At 41.8% G+C, this 9,270-nt stretch overlaps 1 protein-coding gene across 1 annotated transcript; it reads right to left on the minus strand.

The window, feature by feature from the left end:
- Positions 1 to 294: 294 nt before the first annotated feature.
- On the minus strand, positions 295 to 8,928 carry ODF1 (outer dense fiber of sperm tails 1). The gene is made up of 2 exons (XM_019629547.1): positions 8,609 to 8,928; positions 295 to 763 (listed from the first exon to the last, which is right to left on the minus strand). Exons 1-2 carry the CDS (start codon positions 8,926 to 8,928, stop codon positions 295 to 297), a joined length of 789 nt encoding a protein of 262 aa, XP_019485092.1.
- Between the last annotated feature and the right edge of the window lie 342 nt (positions 8,929 to 9,270).

Here is a 9,270-nt window from a genome sequence, read left to right on the forward strand (position 1 = left end):
AAAAGTATCTTTTCCTGGAATTTGGCAGTAGTTGGGTCTAAAGCAGAACACAGAGGGGCGGTTGTACCATCTCATTTTCCATTTCCATCCATCAATCCGTCCTATGCCCACTAACGCATAGGACTCCTATAGTGAGTTCAACCAAAAGACTTGCACACGACACGAGTGGGTTGCACTTATGTATTCAGTTTCCTATATACGGAACTAACACAGCCTGGGGAGGGGAAAAGAAACACTGGAAGAGCTGCCTGGCTGGAGTTAACTGACTTCTACTAAGTCATGGCTTCCCACTCTTTACAAAATCATCTTCCTACAGGAAAATCGGCTACCACAGGGGTAGCAAGGGTTGCAAGGGTCACATGGGTTGCAAGGGTTGCAGGGGCTGCAGGGGCTGCAGGGGCTACAGGGACTACAGGGACTACAGGGGTTGCAGGGGTTGCAGGGGTTGCAGGGGTTGCAGGGAGAGGTGCAAGGGTAGCACGGAGACTCGATCTTGACGCAACTGCCGAGCCCATAGGAGTAGGTTACGTCCTTCTCATCCACACACGGAGGCAAGCTGAACTCTTTGCAGATGTTCATGTAGCTGTATTTTTTCGATCCGAGGCAGTCGTACCTATTCTCACGCTCTGCCGACACACACACCTTTCCGTCTTTCACTCGAACTTTGACTTGATCGGGTTCAAAGCCGCACACGTTCACCGATCCTAAAATGTTACTGCTACAGCAAGAGGAGGCCAGAATTCTATTCGTTGTTCTCCTCAGTCTGAAATTGAGAAAAAGGACAGGGTGAGCGGAAGAAGCTCAGACCTCAGAACTCAGGCACAGCTTGAGAAGCAATATTTTGATCTCTGCTTTGTTTTAATAGCAAAAGTAAGCACTGGTCATCATGAAAAGTCAAACTGTACAGACGTGTATAAAGTAAAAAATGAAAGGCCTCCCATGTAAATCACATTCTTCCACAGGTAAACCTCTGTTAACAACAGATGAGTGCTCGACCATCCAGATTTTTCTCTTGTATTTAAATCCCAGTTCCTCCTCTTATTAGTTAAGGAAACTTGGCAGGTTCCTTAATCTCTCTGTGCCTCAGTTTCCTTATCTGTAAAATGGAAGTAATACTAATAGTAGTACATTGTAGTATTGAAGGGTTAGATGAAAGTATATATTTTGCTTAACATTGTGCTTGACACGTTATAAACCCTGCTTAATTATTACCATGATCATGATTATTACTACTGTGGATATTATAGGTAGACTCAGAGAACTTTTTAAAAAGAGAATCCAACTAATAAGCTACCACTTAAAATTTGCATTTTAGAGATGGCCGTCAGCCTCAGAATCCAACCCTGTTGGTCCACAGGACTGGAGCCACCACTGGGCCTTCACCCAGACTCAGCCTGAAGGTTCCATCAACAAACAACAAGGCAGGATGCCAGGGCCTGGCTCTGCCTCAGGGGGCCTGTCTCCTCCTGTCTGAGGATGCTCCAGGCTCTGAAAGGCTGGTCCCAGCAGGAACAGTCAGGTTGGAGGGCCTGTGTGCTGGATCTGAGTCCTACCAGCTTGCAAGGGCTGATTGCACACATCCCTTCCACCTCCTCATCCAGTGACCTCATGATGATAGCTTGAAATCTATCATGGTGGGAACATTATACCATGGACATTGGAACACACTACAAATCAAGGTTTTTCTCCTTCCCCAACCCCACTTTCCCAGAACTTGTTGTTAAATATCGTTGCTTGTGGCCCGTGGAGCAGCAAGCACAGATCTCCATGATTCCTATAGAGCTGTGTGTGAATCCTCAATAAGAAAACAACAGTAACAGAAGCTCACACTAATCGATCACTTACAATACTTCAAGAGGTAGTAAAGTGAAATGTTTAAGAAGAGCACAGCTGGAACTAGGGTATTTAGATCCAAATCTTGGCACTGCCATGTGGACAAGCTACTGAATCTCTGCGTCAGTTTCCTCATCTGTAAATTTGGGACCTACTTCTAGGGTTGTTGTGATGCTTAAACTAGTTAATGAATGGAAAGTATTTGTAATAGTGCTTGGCACACGTTTAGTATGTTGGGCTTTTGTTTCCTTCCCCCCACCCCCAATGTACCATGATAAATGTTAAGCTGATACAAGCATTGTTTTATTTAATCTTCACAATAACCCTCTAATGCAGATGTAATTATTACCGCTTTATAGATGAGAAGACGGTAAAGGTGGTGAATGGAAGTCTAGATTCAAATTCAGGCCTGTTAATGCCAAGGTTATAGATTTAACCATCAGTTAGATTGAGCTGTCAGTCTCTGTAGCCTGGCATGAACCCTGTGTGCTCTGGCCTGACTCAGGTTCCATTTTGTTTCTAATTGCCACATCCTTCCAAAAACAACCTAATGCTCTGAAATGGTCTTCATTTTATCCCTAACATTAAAAAATATATACAAGCATATCTGTGTTCTAAGAAACATTCCTGGCAGATCATATTGCATCTCTTGGCCACCAAAGGAAGACCTTGGAGTGTGTAATTTCTAGAACTTCTCCTAGTTTGAGGAGTCTTGACTCATTGATTAATTGGCTTGAGGTTACAGTTTTAGTTCTCACTTTTATGCTGAATTTTGTCTTATATACTTACTTCCTTTTGTTACACAAGTTATACAAGTTCATTGAGGAAAACTCAGAAAACACAGATAAGCAAAAAGATGGAATATTTTAAAAAAATACTCATAAGCCCATATAATATTTACCATTTTCTTCTGTGTGTATCTATTTCTACATATAGAATATATAGAGAGTTTTTTATGTGTTCTTATGAAGTCATGCTGTACATACTACTTTGAATATGTTATTTTTACTTTATAAGCCCTAACATGATTGGCTTAACAACAGTGTGAGCCCTTGTACTGAAGGTGATAAACCAATGCCCTTAGTGACTAATTTCCAAAATGGTCAAATAGAATGCTATCCTAGAAGATGCTGAGGACAACAGAAAATTTAGGCAAGGCACCCAGAGGACTGTGGCAGCCATTCGGTTCCATTTACACCTCAGCTCCAAGGACTGGGGTGGTATGGGGCCCAAACGTCTTTCATGCTGTAGGTATGCCAGGATGCCCATAGACCATACTAAGAAGAAAGAAAGATAATCGAACTTTCTTTAAAATCTTTATCTCTGTGACAAAACCAGGAGAGAAAGCGCTCTATCTCCCTGGATCAGCAGAGAATAATACACGAAGCTGTACAGTGCCCTCTCTGGATGGACCACAGGCTTGAAGCCCCAACAGCCAAGGCCAAGAATGAAGCACAGAGCTGAATGGGTGCCCTGGGATCTCTCAAGAACCTCCGTTGGTGTGTGTGGGGCTAATAGTCAAAGCTCTTCTGTTCAGCTCAGACCTTCCCGTAGGAGAGGAGAAACGTCACATCCTGCCATGAAGACAGAGCTGAGCCTCACAAAGAAAGAACAAGGACCCCAAGTAAGGTTGCTAGAGGCCCAGCTATTGTCATAGTTAACTCTGCCAAAGACTCTTGCCCTCTGCGGGAGATGGAGCTGGGAGCCAGGTCTACAAGCCAAAGCTGGCTCCCAGGTCCATCTCCTCCCCTTAGCAACATGAGTCTTGGGGCACAACTCCATGTATTTTATATTGCTTAGATTCCCCCTCTTTCTCTGTTCCCATCACTTTGCCTCCTTTGCCCCTGCAGCAACTGCACAGGAGCCTCTCCAATGTGAGTCTTCAGGAAATTATCTAAAAAGTCTTGGCCAGGTCAGGTTTCTTCTTCCTTTTGCTTTTAGGTTAGGGGTTATTAGTGGGGAGGTGTGGGTTTAGGAGAAATTGCAGGGGCCACATTCTACTTATCAGACAACTTTAAACTTGCTACTTGACTCCTGCCTAGTGATGTACTCATCACCCCACATGGGATTTTCCATGGCTCTGTGGGAATTGCCTCCAATATTTGTTATCATGAAGGTGGAGCTTAGCCACAGTAAACATAGGGAAACCAGCCCCTTTGTTTTGCTGCAGAAGCCTCTTGGGAAAGCTGCGGTAAAGTGAGTGGAGAGCCAGTGTCTGCCACCTGTTCTCCCTACTGAAGCTGAATTTCACCCGAATGTGCCACAGCCTCCTGATTGTGACACATACTGCCCACAGCAATGATGAGTTATACAGACAGCCCTCTTCGCAAAGATATAAATCAGACTCAGCCTGGTGGTGAATTAAGTAGCGAGGATGCCAATAGGCCTATCTCTACCAAGAGTAAATGGAGGCAGGCTTTCCTTAGCTGTCCTTGGAGTACTTTGCTTTTTCTCCTAATTTGGGCCTCTTCCACTAAACTCCATTCCTCCTTTCCAACACATCTTTCCCTTTCTCTTCTTTCTTCTCCTCACTCCCTTCTTTTCCTGCCTTGTCTTTCTTCTCCAGGCTTTTGGATGACCCTGAAGAACAATGCCACCCAGCAGGAGCAGAGTAGCACAATGCAGGTGCATCTGAGGCCCCAGCAGGGCTTATTAAAACACAGGTGGCTGGGCAGCACCCCAGAGTTTCTGACTCCGCAGGAGCCGAGGATTTGCATTTCTAACAAGCTCCAGGTGGTGCTCCCACTGCTGGTCCAGAGACCAGGCAAACCTGGTTTCAAGTCCCAGCTCTCCTACCTCCTGGTGATCAAGACATGATCTGTAAGATGGCCAAGAGGGTACAAGGATTAAATCAAGTGGACGTGCGAGGGACATGGTTTTCACTCAATAAAAGATAAGTCTCTTTATCGGGCTGTACAAGCTGAAGTTTTATGTGACCAAGCCCAAAGTCCTGTATCATTAAACAATAGAATCAAACTAAATATAGTTCAAAACATAATTTGGGGAGGAAAACAGAAAAAAACTAAAGCAACAATAGTACTTACGTGGGTCTCTGCTAAGGAAGATACTGCCAAAGTGTCTCTTGAAGCTGCTGCTCAATAAACAGTGGAAATATATTGGACCTTCTATACCCAGTTTACAAAAATACCTCTCTCTCTCTCTCTCTCTCTCTCACACACACACACACACACACACACACACACACACACACACACACACACACAATGATACACTCAGACACACACACCAAACAACATACACTCAAGAGAGTTCTCAAGGGGCCGGCCTAGTGGCCCGGTGGTTAAGAACTGGCTTGGGACACCAGAGGGCCCCGCTTCGGATCCCACATATGAGGCCCAGTGACACTGCCCTCTACAGCTAAGATGCTGAACAACAGCTCAACCTGGAGCTGGGCTGTCGTGAGTAGCTGCCAACGGCAGGTGGGTTGCCATGGGCTACCGTATGTAACCAGCAGCCAGTGTGAGCGGCCAGCAGCCCCCGTGACTGGCCGTCCAGAAGCCGGTGACTGATCTGCCTCACCCAGGAAGAGCGCAATGATGGTGCCAACTTGGGACAGTGAAGCAACATCCTCCACAACTAGACTGAAGAACAAAATGACAGCAACTTGTCTGTCCCCCTTCCCCCAATTCCCCAGCACTGTTCCCATCCCCCCAATTCCCCAATAAAAATCTTAAAAAAAAGAAGAATGTTCTCAAGAAACTCTTGGAGGGGAATTAAAAATTGTCAGCCAAGCCTTCTACTCAGTTATTAAAGGATCACCCAGAGCCAGAGCAGACTGGCGTCCCCACAGAGAAACAATTCCCATGGGACTGTGGCAACTATAGGCCAGATGGATCTGTCTTTCCCGTTTGGCAAAGAACCTTCTGGATGACCCAGCCTGGCATCTGAAAAGACATGTCATACCTAACCAAACTGCTAGCATTCTTTAAAGGGGTAAACATTCATGGGAATATGATTTCTTAACTCAAAAAGCCTTGGGCAAGGTTTCACACCAAAAATTGTTTTTAAAAATTGAAGCAACATGATATTTCTGGGTATATTTAGTCATGGATTGGGAGCTAGCTGAGAGATAAGAAAAAAGGCATTTTACTGGAAGAAAAAATATTAACAGTGAAAGTCCTCTGGGATTGAGGCTAGATCAGGGTTTAACATTTTCATCCATAGTCAGAAAAATTGAATATTTAGGTTTGCAGGTGACACTAAGCCCTACTGGATAGTGAAATGTCAAGCTGTCAGAAAAAGAGCATATGAGGGTTTCACAAGGCGGTGTGAATGTTCTGGAAGAAAAGTGGCTGGGAGGAGATACAAGAGGGCAAGTCTGAGGTCATTTCTAAAATATACTTGGATTTATCAGTTCAGAAATCTGGGAATTAGTGTGGAGACATCACCAACTTTATATACTGCCACAGGCACAGAAAAAAATCAGCAAAAATTCAGACATTGCCAGGAAAAGTATCACAAACTATAGAAAGCATTACTTGCTGTATAAACCATACTGCCAAGATGTGAGCTTGAAGTTGTGCCTACTGCACGCCAAGAAATAGGGCCTCCTGGAGGAGGCAGAGAGCACCCAGAGGATAAAGAACAGACAGGTGTTCTCCCCAGGAGAGTCTGGAGCATAGGAACAGCCAGGAGACAAAGTCTGAAAGGACCTGCGTGAAAGGTAATCAAGTCCTCAAAGGTACAGGGAGAGCGGACAGAGATTTGCTCACAGGTAACCCTTCGTTTAGACCAAATATTACAAAAGTGTCCCTGACTCACAATTTTTTTTTAACTTGATACTCCAAGGAATAAAAATAAAATTGGTTCAAATTGAGTGTAGGTAAGTTTATAGGCAATAGCCCCATCCCAGGTTATTGAGGGAGGTTTGTTCTGGCCTTTGGTGACTGATGACCTGGACAATAGTTGCCTTAGAGCCATTTCTAGTGAAACACCACTGTCACAGTTGTCAAGGGCCTTGCTCTGTCTCTCTCTGTTTATCTATCTATCTATCTATCTATCTATCTATCTATCTAATATCTATCTATCTATCTAATATCTATCTATCTATCTATATCTATCTATCATCTATTTATATCTATCTTATATCTATCTATCTATCTATCTATCTAATATCTATCTATCTAATATCTATCTATCTATCTATCTATCTATATCTATCTATCATCTATTTATATCTATCTTATATCTATCTATCTATCATATCGATCTAATATCTATCATCTATATCTATCATCTATCCCTATCAATCTATTTATCTATTTATTATCAGTTTTCCATATCTATCATCTATCTATAGCTATCTATCATCTATATCTATAAATCTATCTATATCTATCTATCTACTATCTATCTACCTATCTAATATCTATCTATCTATATCTATCATCTATATCAATCATCTATACCTATCAATCTATTTATCTATCAGCTATCTATAGCTATCTAGCATCTATCTATAGCTATCAATATATCTATCTATCTATATCTATCTAATTTATTAATCTATCATCAGGATAAGACAATCTTAAGGGCACAAACTTGCAATGAGGAATAAAGAAGTCCTAGAGATCTAATGTGCAGTATAGTGACTGTAGACAATAATATTGTATTATAATCATCAAACTTGCTAAGAGACTAGAACTTAACTATTCCAACCACTAAAAAGAAATGATAATTATGTAATGTGATAAGGTGCTAATTAGCACTACAATGGCAATCATATTACGATATATAAATGTATCAAATTAATATGCTGTACACCTTAAATTTACATTGCTCTATGTCAAATATATTTCAATACAAAATCTATCACCTATTCATCTTTTAAAACAATAGGATATTAAATAGTTTGTCTGAACCTTGATTTTTTTCACTTAATACATCAATACATAAAATGCTGCATCAATCATTTTTACATCTACATATTATTTCAATATATGGATGGACCAGAATGTATTTAACCAGGGGACCGTCCTTCAACCATTTTTTTCAACAACAGTGATAGACTAAATGGTGTATGTACAAAGTAAGAAAAGGAAAGCTTTCTCCAGGCCAAAAAACAAAATGTAATCAAACAAAAATTTTTAAAGTGGCTTTTAAAATTACCCAATTCAATTAAAATCTTTTCATCTCTGTTCTGAAAGCTGAGACTCTCAGTTCTGTAGTTTATTTGCACAACCTTTACTAGAGTTGGAGAGAGAGGCTGACATAATAGACCCAACTCCAGATGAATTTTAAGTCTTTGTCTGGAGTTGGAGAATGGGAGAAAGGTTTTCCTACAAACCCCAGAAAACGCCTCTGTTGTTTAATTTGCTCCCCTGCTCTTAAGCCTCTGGCAAACATTAAAGATTTGATCAGTTATTATTACTTCTCTTGTAGTCATTTCTGTAAGTCCAAATATACTTCAATCACTTTACTCATAACCAGAAAAAAATGTTTAGTTTGCTACTTCCAATAGCTTTTTAATGACATCTCTATTTCTTTCCCTCATTAAAGCCACATTATTTATCATGTTGGCATTCCAGCTATAAACCAACAACAACCCTGCCAATCGACATCATTACATTGTCTTTTGAGACTCATCATTTCCATCATGGACCCATTCACACTTCTTAAATCTTTGCTAAGCCACTAGACTTATTACCTTGAACACTTTTCATCTTTGTACCAGTATCGATTGTCACACTTTCTCCCCTATTCCAACTTATAAGGCTAACATACCAACTATAAAAATATTAAAAAGTTCTTTTACTTAGCCAGCTCTCTCTTCTCATCTTCTATGGCTCTGATGGCTTTCCTCTCTAAACTTCTGAGAGATGGTCGAAGACAGTAAAGCTTGACATCACACAAGCAACACGGGTACATGTCGCAGAGGCCGCAAGAGCGTGATCGCTTTGAATAGCACAAGCAGTACGGGTATGGGTGCAAGTCACAACAGCAGTACGGGTGCATGTACAAGTCACACAGGCAGCGCGTGCTGAATTCGTCGATGCATCTCAATTGCCTCAGTTCTCTGTCCACCTTCTTGATGTCCCTTCTAACACTGTCCAAAAGACAATTCAGTGCAGCCATGACAGTCACACCTTATTGTTCTGTGAGTACCTTTGGGAAATGGCACTCGGGGAAAAAAATTGTTCTAAGCTCTTCTCAGAAGTTTCTTTTAAAAATAAATGAGGCACACATATCCACTTACTTTAAAGCTTGTGTTCTGTGACCTCACCACCTTCTATGTATGTCATAGGCTGTTGGTTACCATGGGAACTGTACACAGTCCTCTCCAGAGGCCCTCCTCAGAGTTACAACGTTACTCTCAGAACTATACTAATGTTGGGATTTCATTCAAGTTGGATGGGTCCCCCAAGCAAGCATAGCTCTTTAGCGTCCATGGGGCTAACCTTTAATGTCCTTGACTTC

The sequence above is a fragment of the Hipposideros armiger genome, unplaced genomic scaffold (assembly GCF_001890085.2).
Source record: "Hipposideros armiger isolate ML-2016 unplaced genomic scaffold, ASM189008v1 scaffold_860, whole genome shotgun sequence".
Lineage (NCBI taxonomy): Eukaryota > Metazoa > Chordata > Mammalia > Chiroptera > Hipposideridae > Hipposideros > Hipposideros armiger.